This window comes from Acipenser ruthenus, chromosome 33 (genome assembly GCF_902713425.1).
Source record: "Acipenser ruthenus chromosome 33, fAciRut3.2 maternal haplotype, whole genome shotgun sequence".
Lineage (NCBI taxonomy): Eukaryota > Metazoa > Chordata > Actinopteri > Acipenseriformes > Acipenseridae > Acipenser > Acipenser ruthenus.
Genome location: NC_081221.1, coordinates 11576862 through 11589370, shown reverse-complemented (window position 1 = coordinate 11589370; position 12509 = coordinate 11576862). Strand labels below are relative to the sequence as shown.

The window sequence follows — 12509 nt, the reverse complement described above, 5'->3', positions numbered from 1 at the left end:
ATGCATACTGTATATTCACTCAATGTAGTGGTTATGCTAACTTTGCAGCATTTATATTTTGCAGATTGGTATTAAACAAGTTGAGTTTAATGACAAACATGCCCTGTTTTACAGCACCCTCTCAAGTCTGCCAGGTTTCAGTGACCTGTAATAGTTCTCAGATGTGCATAGTTCCACTGCACTCCATCATATAATAGAAAGGATTACTGAAAATAAACTTTGTCAGTGTCCCAGCTGTATAAAGCGAGCAATGGGAACCAATTGCAGATCAGAATTAACAAAGTAGCCTGATTTAGCTCAGGCTTTGAATAAATTTGGCAACTGGTTTGCTATAACAAGCAACTTGCAATACAGAATATACACGACCCCCCCCCCCCCCCCCCCCCTTTAGAACCAGTTATAAGGCCTTCATTTTCCCCATAATCCCATTCCTCTAGCACGTTCATTCTCGTTATAAAGCAGAAACACAAATAGCACAGTCTCATAACTAGGGCTTTTGACTAGCATTATAAAAGCAGAGCACCTGTCTCGACTATCTGCTGTTGTGTTGCTGTATGTACCCATTAAGCTGCCTGTATGATTCAATCTGTCATGTTGATGGCAATTTCTTTGTGCTCATATTTGCAGGGGAACTTAGTAGCGGAAGCTCTGATCCTTATAAGGTAAAAAATAAATGTGTGTATATATAAAATGTATTGCTGGAATCATTGCAAAGGGAGCTGTTTTGATATCCAATTATTTGTTTTGTACAATTTTTCTATTCCTGTTTTCTCATTTAGATTATTTACCAGGCCTGTAAAGTATTGGTGGTTTTAGAAATGAGGGACAGGCACCTTTCATTCCTGCTCCCTCTGGGGGATTCGTTTTAACTTTAGTGTAGTTGCTTTAACTTGACATTGGATTTTTAAAACGTGTATTATAAAAAGGTCAAAGTAAGTTATATTGGCCTTCTGATTTGTTGACCTACACATTTAAATGTAGAATTATTGTATTTCTTGTTCTTATTGTATGACTTATATTGTAACACTTGAATGTATTTGTATTTGCTTGCGATTGTAAGTCGCCCTGGATAAGGGCGTCTGCTAAGAAATAAATAATAATAATAATAGAATGAGGTGGCTCTAAACTTTTTGACCAAAATGTTTAAGCCAAAGGTTCTCAACCTGTTTTAGTGAGTGCCGGTATGTTATATAAAGCAGCCTTTCACAGGATTCTGTATAGTAAATGATAGCTGTGCCATTTCAAGAACTCTTTTCAGACTAAAGTTGGTTGTGTCAATTGCTGCCAAGTATTGTAATAAAAATGGTATTAGTTCTTTAGATATTGCAACAGATTCTGTCACAGGGGTCACACCAGTTTGTTCAATGGGCCACAGGTAGAGGGCTGCTGATTTTAAACAGTTTCTTGTAGTTTTGCCTCCATGCTAGTGCACGGTTTACTAGCTCATTGCTTTCTATATTGCACTTGCAATCTTTTTACTCTGTACTAACACATACCGTTTCCCCTCCCCCACAGTACACTTATAATTCAGGTATTAATTATGAAACTCTGGGTCCTGAGGAGCTGCGGTCGTTGCTGACGACGGTGAGTATGCGAGTCTGCATGATGGACGTTCCTGAACCCAGTGTCTTATGGGAGTTGTAGTCAAAAGGTTAAGGAAACTAATTGCGTTAGCGATGTTTGCAGTGCTGTGTTCTTACACTGTCCTGCTATATTAAGAGATGGACATGGATGTTTTGACTCTCCAAACAGTGATGCTTCTTAATTCTGAATCTATATGTTACAAGGACAAGGCTCTGTAAGATGGAGATTGTTGCTGTGCTAGTTTGGTCTTTTAAAGGAACTAGAACAGGGTATATTTCAGTAGTCTGTGTTAAACTTTGCATCCAAACTATATCCATTTAATCAATATCAGTTTTTAGTATTTCTCACATCTCAGAATGCTAAATAACATCGTGAAGACGGAAGTAGCTTAAATATAGCATTCACAATACATAGGCTTCAATACATGTGGGAAAAATCAGAATGTTGCAAGAGAGACTGCTAGGGGAATATTACATTAGAGCAGTGAAAATGAGGAATTCATTATGTTTTTAGTTTCTTGCATAACTAAACAAAACTAAACGAATTAGCATTAACTGAAAAATTTGTATTTAAAACGCAAGTTTCAGAGACATGTTAGCCATGTTGAGAACTTTTAATTGAGAAAGAACACTAGTTTGAGAGAGGAAACTGAAATATACTGGGATGTTAGAACTGTCTTTCATACCACTGAAAAATAGCTTTTGATCTTGTAGGTTTTAATTATATTTCTATTGATTTATTATTTAATCAGAGACTGATTGTTTTATTTCTTGTGAGCATGCTAGCATGGCGTACTTCAAAAACTGTGAAATAAGAAAAACCGCAGAATGAACAACTTGGCCTGGGTATACTGAGATTAAACATAACCGTTTTTAATATGTGTTCTTTTTAGCAATGTGGGGTCATTTCGGAACATACCAAGAAGATGTGTACAAGGTAAGCTTTTAAGTGCTTTTGCAAAGAGAAATGTCTGTGTAGATTTGTCGTTCTCGATTTTCTAAAGCATACGCTGCTTTTTCTAAAAGGGCTCCAACATCACTCTAAAAGACGATCTCATCACACAATCAATCTGGGATCAGAAACATTTATACTTTGATAATTCTTAGAACCGACTCATTAAAATACGCGTAATCTTAGTCATTATTCTTCGTTTAGCGGATACATTTGGGTTATTTATCTGATGCTCGATCATATCCTGGATACTCTTGTCCAGACTATTCCATGCCATAGGGGGCGCTGTAGCTAAATGCTGACCGGCCAACCCAGGACCTTCTCCAAGGCACTTGATAAATAAGTGCAAGACTAGATTGTAAACGAATGCAGATGAATTATCAACGCAGTTAATGCAAAATAGTTCTTGATTTAAATGCCATTAACTGTTGAATACACAGGATACTGAACATCATTGGGTTAAGGGTGTGTGTTACTAGGGGTCTGGCTCGCCTGGTAAAGGCTCAATCGCGTGATGAGCTCGAGCGGAAACCTGAAGGGCTGGCCTGTGGCCTGTAGGGGGCCGGGGGCTCATGTAGAGCTCCTGGATGCAAAGAGGCAATTTGGCTTGGCCGTGGGATCAGAGAATGCAGTTCTCCTGAGCTGTTGTGGGGAGCGTAATTTGAACATTCAAAATCTGGGTGAAAAATGGGTAAAATAGTTGGGCCATCAGTGGAGAAAACACATATGCCCTAATCTGTCACTGTTGTTAATCGCTGGGTGTTGTGTGTCCCGCCAGGTCGTTACGGTGTCCGCAGCACACAGACGAGCAGCGGCGGACAGTGCGGGTCTTCCTGCTGGGGCCTTCAGCGTGAGTGTCAACTCAGCCAGCCGACAGGGATGGAAATGAGACTCCCACTGCATAGCACATCGATCCATTCCTGGCTTTTTACTATGAGTTTTAATAAGGATCACCTGAGCGTGTTACCTATACCCTGTGACTAATCAAGCTAGTTTTAAAACCTGGAATAGGGGAAACTGCTATGCAATAGGAGTCTTATTTCCATCCCGGCATGGTGCTGACAAAGTAATTCTTGTTAATGTTAACTTCTATGCATGGCCATCATTTTTAACAAATTTTAAAATTTCTGAAATAATTTCAGATATCTATTTTGATTTGGATCCCGATTTCCTTGAACGAGTTTAGTCAAGAAATGCTAGCTACCGATCTGCCTGCTTCTGACTATTCAGAACGGCCTGTAGCCTCTTCATTAACACCGCTAACGGTAGGAAACAACAGAGAGGCTGCAAATTTACTGACAGACGGAGATCAAGGTTCTATTTAAAAAGATGGTTACGAAGAGGCAATAAACAAGGTTCTAAATTAATCCGCGTCGAAGCATAGTCTAACAATGAAAGAAAAGATCTGGCAGGTAAAATAATCCCTGAAATCAATTGATTTCATATAAAAAAATATAAGAATTGTATTGCTGTTTATTTTACTTATTGGTATAAACAGAATACTGAATGAGTTTTCCTGGTATGCGGTTTTATTCCCGTTAGGAGGATGTCCTTGCATATGCCATGTAGTGTGACAAACTCCTGCAGTGAATAATTCTCTGTGTGTGGGTGTGTGAAAAAAAAAATATATATATATATATATATATAATATATATTATTATTATTATTATCTATTTCTTATCAGACGCCCTTATCCAGGGCGACTTACAATTGTTACAAGATATCATATTATACATTATTTCACATTATACAGATATCACATTATTTTTACATACAATTACCCATTTATACAGTTGGGTTTTTACTGGAGCAATCTAGGTAAAGTACCTTGCTCAAGGGTACAACAGCAGTGTCCCCCACTGGGGATTGAACCCACAACCCTCCGGTCAAGAGTCCAGAGCCCTAACCACTACTTACATAAGTTATAAAACAGTAAATATGTTGCAGTGTACAATTTCCGCAGTACATTTTTTCCTATCTATTTTATAATGCATTATGTTTTTTTCAAAGTTATGGCAGGGCAACGTCTCAAACTCTAGAGCTCTCACAAACCCACAGGATATGTATAATAAAAAGAAATGGTCAATTCACATAAATACTGTATATCCAGATCATTTCTTAAATGGCAGTCCATATTCAAGCAGTATAAGCAGTTAATAAATAGCCTGTAGTTTTATGTTAAGCAATACTATTTTCTAAGTAATCTATTGCCTCAGAGAACCTGCACATGTACAAACAGCAGCTATAATACTAGGATTGCTATTTTCAGATCCAAGTGTAGGAAGTCACAATAAATGTAGACAAAGGTTTTCACAAGGTTAACAAGACGTGATCATTTTATTAATTTTTCAGATTAACAGAGTTGTGTTCGTCCCGTTCCCCTCTGTTTCCCGGAGGCAGGTCTCTCCCAGAGCCGGAGACGAGTGTGGAGAACGACACCTATGACCCCTCGGAGAACCAGGCCCTCATGAGCCGACTGCAGTGGGATGGCTCCTCCGACATCTCGCCTTCAGACTCGGCTTCATCCAAAGCAAGTGAGTGCACCATTCCCGACTCCTGCTCCTGCTGCTGCCGACCCGGCCTCGTGGAGGGGCCGCTCCCCTTGCGCTATGCCCCTGGGGATGTTCTGTTTTTGTTCAGAGCACCACCCCGATTCTGCTCTAGCACATGGCCTGAACTCCTGGGTTTCATAACTGCCTTCAATAGGGTTTAGATTAACCACCAGGTTCTGAACGAGCACAGTTGGGCTGAATGGCCTCCCCTCATCTGTAGACTTTGTAAATGTAGTAATGTAAATGATTAGGAACGAAGAGTTGGATATTAAGTAAATTGTTCCCACTTTCATGAAACAACTCCCATTGGTAAACCTACAGATTTGGGTGTGATTTTATTCATGTGATGAGAAAAGTGATCTGTTAATTCAGAGCAGATTTACCTGATGAAGGGAAGCTCTAAAACCCAGGACTGGATGCTAAGTGTTTGTTTAACCCTTTACTGCCCTGGCTATGTTACCATAGCTATATGTGTGTGTGTGACTATAAAATATATATATATATATATATATATATATATATATATATATATATATATATATATATATATATATATATATATATATATATATATATATATATAAAATGTAGTGCTCCTTTTAACCTCTCCTTAACCGACTAGGTACCAACAACTCCGAGTCCAAGAAACCCAAAAAGAAGAAACCTCACCTGGGCCTGAGCAGTGGCAGTGGCAGCGGCAGCTCGCAGCAGGGGCTGGGGGGCTCGTCCACCAAGAAGAAGAAGCCCAAGCTGCTGGCACCACCCACCCCCAGCATCTACAATGACATCAACTAGCATCCCACCCCCAGCATCTACACCGACATCAACCCGGCCCCACCCCCCGCCTATCCATCCTCCAGACTCTCCACGCAGCACCACCTTGCTGTTCCTGCCGACTGTGAAAGGAGAGACGAGAGAGAGAGAGGTGGAGGCATCTGGTGCCACCTGCTGCCTGTGCTGTGTGGGGCAGTGCTGCAGCTAAAAAAGACCGCCATGAGTCCCCCCCCACTCGAGCCCCCCACTCCCCTGAATTGGCTGGTTTGTGGTTATTTCCTATTTGTTCTCCGTTTTGAGGCATTTCACTGGGTATGTTAAATCATGAACGCAGATTTGCAGGCCAACAACACTATTATTCCTAGCAAAATGCCATAATTATTTGAATGAAATGAATAATAATAACAAGTTATAATAATACCTCTTCTTCGGAGTGGATTCTAGTGGTGACGCACATTTACCGTTCTTCTTTTAGGCTTGATGGAGATATTCACCAGCCTTTTCTGGATCATTAGGTTGAGTAAGATGCTGTGTGTGTGTGTATATGCGTGTGTGTGTATGCAAATCATATATATATATATATATATATATATATATATATATATGAATGTGATTGTTGTCCATTTGAAATTCGCCTGTCTCGGACTGCAAGTCAGGTTCTTCAACTAGGGATGGTACTTCATCTTGAGATTACTGGATAAACTTCCTGGATGAAATCTAGGACTCTAATTTTTTTTATTTCAAAATATATATATATATATATATAATTGAATAAACCCTTACCAGTGCATCCCGCTGCAGCCCTGCGAAAGAGTGAAGACACACCAACGCAATTTCACATCTCTCCCCTTCAGATTTCTCTGTCTTCTAACAGTACAGCCAACATGAGTAACTTTAAACACCCAATCGCAAGAGATACAGCTGTACTGAAGAAACATTGCGTATAAAACATTTCAACGAGCAGTCTGTCTTTCCTGTCACAATGTGTAATGGGGTTGGATCAATAATCTGTTATTGTGATATTATTGATAGTTTGTCTAGTCTGGATTTATTTATTATACAGAAAAATGATTTATAATCGTATTTCTGACAGTCAAGCTAAAAACTGGGCATCAGACAATTTACTTTAATTCAGTCCCCTCTCCCTATTGTGAGAGAACAGTGGTCTGGCTTTATTTTTAAGAAGCCATCAGGCAAAAAGCAGACTAAGAAAGTGTGTGAGAGATCAAGAACGAATTAAGGTGTTTCATTATTGTCCAGCCCTAATATGTAAGACACGAAACAAAATGACAAAGACTTAATTTAGTAAGCTATGTCTAATTATCATCAAAGACCAATATTCTTTAGGTTTTGAATATTAATGGGGAACTGATCACGATTAATACCCAAACTTAATGAATATAAAATCCAAGGTTACATCTCTAACGCAGCGTTTTATTTCTGTTTCTCTTCCATACTGCTGTATTCTGGCGATTCTTGTATTCGTTTCAGAGCTGCAGGTCAACACAAAATTATAATTCTTGCATGCAGCTAGTTTTATTAAAGCGAAGACAAGTGGTACTCTCTAGTGCCTCTTTTCTAGTCCATTCCAGGACTTTGTTCCAACCACGAGCCTTCTTGCAGCCCAGAGCTTACTTCCTAACCTAGTTGTCCAGTTAAATCATTCAGAGCAGGGTGAAACAAAAGTCCCAGATTGGAACAGATTTACAAAACGAGTACCTCTGACAATTTCTCAGGGAAGGAGGCCAAAAAGGAATATTCTGTAACACCCCCTTTAATCCGTGAATCCTTGACAGAAGTAGTATACTGGGTTATGACTGTGTTGGCTTGCTACTTTGCAGTGCAGCGAACGCTTATTCCTCTTTATTGAAAGCTTCTGAAGGGTGGTGTGTCCCTGTGAAACTGCTGCATTGTTTCTGATGGAACCCCTTACCTCGATGGTGCTAGATGGCAAAATGAGCCTTTTTATGATATTTTTTGTTAATGCCATTCAATAATGGCGCTGCCTTGACAATGAGAGGTATACCAGAGTGTATCTGACCTACAGTACACTACCTAAACATCCCTGTGTGTTTACTGGGATCCTTTCGATACCATCCCCTAACAAACAGAATAGCATTAGAGTAGTAATGTGTTTAAAAAAAAAATGACTTCACTTCAGGGAAGGATTGGTATCCTCCAGATATTCACGGATCGGAAGTACATGATGTTGACGTGGAAGTGGTGTCTCAATAGCTGGGTGCTTGCGTGGGTCTGGGTCTGGGTGTGGTTGGGATCAATCAATGAGCAGCCGTACCCAAGAGCTGTGGATTCCTAACATTGAGTCTTGTTAATGACTCAAGTTGAGATTCTCTTCATTTATTTTTTGCATTGGAACTATATGGGCAATTTAAGTTGGTTGTCTCGTGACAAATCTAACCTTTTTGCTTCAGCCTGCTTTAGTTAAAAGCCTGTTAATGAACACTTTGCCCTTCCTATCCATTGAAGGTATTGCAGATACCAGTTTCTTTTCCTGTTACATTTCATCAGCAGATATGGTTTCGTAGGGATTGTTTTTTTGTTTCCTGTTTCCGCTGTGGTAGTGCCAGGTCCTTTCGCATTCTCAGGATCATGAATAGTTAAATAGTAAGACTGGTGAGGATGATTGTAGGTGAGCTGTGTGGTAGGCAGGAAGGATTGGGTTGGCCGTGGGGTAAACTACCTGCTATAGTAAATTGCAGTCATCGCCCGTTACTTTTTGATTATTTAGAAATCCACATTAACGTGCCAACATTGCGTATTTCACAATTGAGAAGCAGGGTGGTGATAGATTCGAGATTCGTGGTTAATCAAATCAGGCATTGTACTGTTTTTTTTTTTTTTTTTTAAACTTGTTGCTCATGGTGAGCACCATTCACTGTGACTGACCTATTGCTTGAATTTTCAACCTGTTAATGATACACTGTATACATACTTATTCAAATTTTGTGCAATGTTCAGGACAGCATCAAGCTGCTGGCAGAATGGTGCAGAACCCCAATCAGTGCGACTACAATTAATCAAGTGACAATGAACAAATATGTAAAGGGAATTTCAGTAATTTGAATACAAACTCAAAAATGACTTCAGGAGGTCTTTTGAGCAACCTTGAGATACTGTGTTTTACTCTGTGAAGTTCTTTCTACAAGTATGAGTAAAGGGTTTGTGATGGCTCAGAGAATGATCCCCCCCCCCCCCCCCCCCCCCCCCCCCCCCCCCCCCCCAAACCATTTCCCTGCAGCGCACAAGTCTGGGTGCCAAAGCAGCATCCAGTCGCTAGGTTTGCCCAGGTGACAAGGTGAAGTACCAGTGGTAATGATAACAAAAAAAAATGAGATTCACCATTTAAAGTATTACCCTAGATACATAAGGAAATACTGCTGTTTTTTTTTTTTTTTTTTTTTTGGGACCAATCTGTATACATAAGTGATGTTGTTTCTTTTCTTTTTATGAAACTTGTGAAGCTTAAATTATGGTTACCTATTTTTTAGTACGTGTTTAGAAAGAGAGAAAAAAGAAAATAACTGATACTGTCGCCTCCTTTTAATGTTTTGAATTACTGAGAAGAAATTGGTCTGTGTGTGTGGAAGCATGGTGTTCTTCGACACTAGAACCGTTGCACTTTACGCCTGTGTGCGTGTGTGTGTTTGTTGTGTGTGCTTGTGTGTTGGATAATGGAAATAAAAATCAAGAAATACAAATAATTGCAGAGTGCTGTGGATGTGCTCAGCCCTGTATCGAGGTGTACAGGGCTCTGATTTATCAAACACCTCTAAAACTGTGCAAAAGAAGCTTCTTCATCTGGACGTCATCAACAAAAGACTTGAATTCAGGAATTTCTGCGGCCGAAGCCTTAGCATTCAACCCTTTTCGTTTTGTGTATTTTTGGATTTTTCAAGCCGTAACTTTTACCTCCAAGGACTCCAGAACCTGCAGTGAATCGCCGTGTAGCAGAAAAGCTGTGTTTCCAGCTTCTGTGGGGTTAATCGTCAAAAAAGAATGGTCAAAATCTGTGTTTTGATCGTTTGGTATCCTCGAACTTTACTGAAGTCCTTTCTGTTGATCTTTCCAGGAATTCTGTGTTGTAGGAGTTCCACATAGAGGATATTCACCCCCTGCGCCCTACTCCCAGCCTTTTTTTTTTTTTTTTTTCACAGTGTATTTTGCCAACCATTACGTTTGGATGCACAGGGAATTGATCCTTTCGTAATTGATTGTTCTGAACACGAATTTGCATGCCAAACTGAGTCGGAGGAATCAATGCTGAGCCTATGCACTTGAATGCCATTACACCCCCCCACACGATTCCAGATCAATACTGGTTTAAAGCAGAATATTTATAGGATTTGGGAATCGATTTCTCAAACAGGTTACTTGAATCCGATTTAGATTGTGAATATAAAGGAGGTACATGTGTAGCATAATGCTGGTTTGAATAACCTGGGCACTCCATCAACACAACACAATATAGTTTCCATCATCAAACTAGTCAATGTCTTTGTTTCCAGGACAACCTGTTTGGTATTTGAGGTGAAGCTACACTGCACACGCTTCCTTGTACCTGCACAGTGGCAACAGATTAAACAAAAGAATAAATTGCTCTGGGCGGAATTTTATAAAAAAAAAATATATATGTGCCTCTTGGTTCAGTTGGTGGTTATGGCGTGGTTTCTGCAGGTCTGCATTGCAAAAGCGAACACCACACATAATAGGAAGGAAATATGCATGGATTTCACAGAATCCTGTGTGGTTTACCAGGAATGCAAATTTGAGCAAATGGCTCTTCTTATTTAGTTTAGTCAAAATGATTAGAAACCAGGATGGTTTTAATATGGTATTGCTTGCTCGCTTTGTCTATTAGCAGGATTAAACACTATCCGATCATTTTCACAAAGCATTACAGTATGGTTCTGATGTGAACTAGCCTTTTTTTTTTTTTTTTTTTTTTTTTTTTTTTTTTACACCATTAACAGAAGTCAAGTGCACAGGCTCAACAATTAATGTGAGAAAAAATGAGGACATTATTTTATGTTAAAACCAATTGACAACTTCAGCTAAATTTGGTTCAGGCTGCTTTTGCAGATAAAGAATATATATATTTTGATTTGGTGGCAAGTGATATTTGTCTTCAGTGTGTTTTTGTTTTTAATTTTTGTTTTTTATTGCAAATGTACAATTCTGTACAGGCTGTCCAAGTGAGCACAATTGATTTTGATTTGTGTTTTTTCCTCGAGTGTAGCACACCATTTCATTTCTTATTCACCATGAAGCTGGAAACACAGGTTTGATTTGCAGGACAAACAGAATCCAATGCGTCTCTTTTGAGGGTTGCTGTCATATGTCACTGTAATGTTTGCAGTACAGTGGGAATGCGCATGCAGTTATGTCCAGTTTTGAATACTGTTGTCTTTTAAACAAAGCAAAACAAAGGTTTTATTTTTCATATATACATTTCATAATTTACAGCTAGCTAACTCCTGTGCATTTCTGTATTCCCATTGTGAACTGTGGTTGCCTTTTGGTGTAAATAAAATGCATCTTTCAACTCAAAATATTAGTATTGTATTGTTTATTTATTTATTTTTATATGAAATTAAGGAATGGTGAGCAAGCCAGGTTTATGCATCACTTCTGCTGAGAAAGCATGGAAGTCAATAGGGAACAACCGGTTGATTTAGTACCTAGGGTAATACCAGATATCATGGTTTTATAATAAAAATCATTGTTTACTATAATGTGTTTCTTTCAAAAACTATGTGTGAGACGTGTGTGTATGTATGTATGTATGTGTGTGTGTGTGTGTATGTATATATATATATATATATATATATATATATATATATATATATATATAACAAATGTAAGTGTACACTCACTTTAAACCTGGGTTGCCTAACCAGTGTCAAGTACAGTTTTACAGAACAGAGCTGCAGACAAGCATTGATGAGTACACTCTCTAAAGGGCATACTAGACAGAATTACAAAAACAATAACTGAAAATCAAATACTCTTTCACATAGTGAGGTTACGAAAATAGTTATATACAAATTCCAATGTAAAACTAATTGCATAATGTGTGGATATGACTACAGGATGCATAGAGAATGCAAGGAGTCCTGTATTGTTACTGGGTTTGAGTTTTGTATTCAAATGCATCAAATCAAAAGGGTAATCGATTTTCAGTGCATGTAAACATAATAAATAGTGGCAAGTATCATTTTAGAGATGCCTTGAATCCAGCAGCTGAATCACAGCACTACTAAGAATCAGTCTGCTAAACATTCAATGCAAGGATCAGACAATCCAAGATCAAGCAGTACATTTTGTCACGGAAAAATTTCAATAATTGAATGCCTGTTACAAAATAGTAAACCAGTTTTTTTTTTTTGTTTTTTTTGTATTACTCCACACTATTTTTAAATATCAAAAAACGCCTAATGTCAGTGTACTTTTTATCTGTGAAAATAACTGTCAAGTGCCATATGTGATTATATCCTATGCATTCATTTATACATTCATACATTTAGTATGTTTACATAGGCTTGACTAGTCTTGAACAAAGTACTATGACTAACACACAAGTGAAATTAGTATTTTCTTTTGCCTTGGATCCATCAGTGATTGTGTTGT

General features: G+C 38.6%; 1 protein-coding gene across 8 annotated transcripts in view; it reads left to right on the top strand.

Moving 5' to 3' along the window:
* The window catches only part of LOC117433233 (ataxin-7-like protein 3), a 37777-nt gene extending 26944 nt beyond the window's left edge, over positions 1-10833 (top strand). For 6 of the 8 annotated variants that reach the window (XM_059006715.1, XM_059006711.1, XM_034055321.3 and 3 more), the window contains exons 9-14: positions 628-662; positions 1516-1584; positions 2477-2520; positions 3314-3385; positions 4888-5069; positions 5710-10833. In XM_059006715.1, coding sequence (XP_058862698.1) covers positions 628-662; positions 1516-1584; positions 2477-2520; positions 3314-3385; positions 4888-5069; positions 5710-5882 — 575 coding nt within the window. In that variant the 3' untranslated portion in view covers positions 5883-10833. The remainder of the gene's footprint in view (positions 1-627; positions 663-1515; positions 1585-2476; positions 2521-3313; positions 3386-4887; positions 5070-5709) is intronic. The other 2 variants (XM_059006717.1, XM_059006716.1) reach the window with 1 other exon arrangement.
* Positions 10834-12509: the final 1676 nt, after the last annotated feature.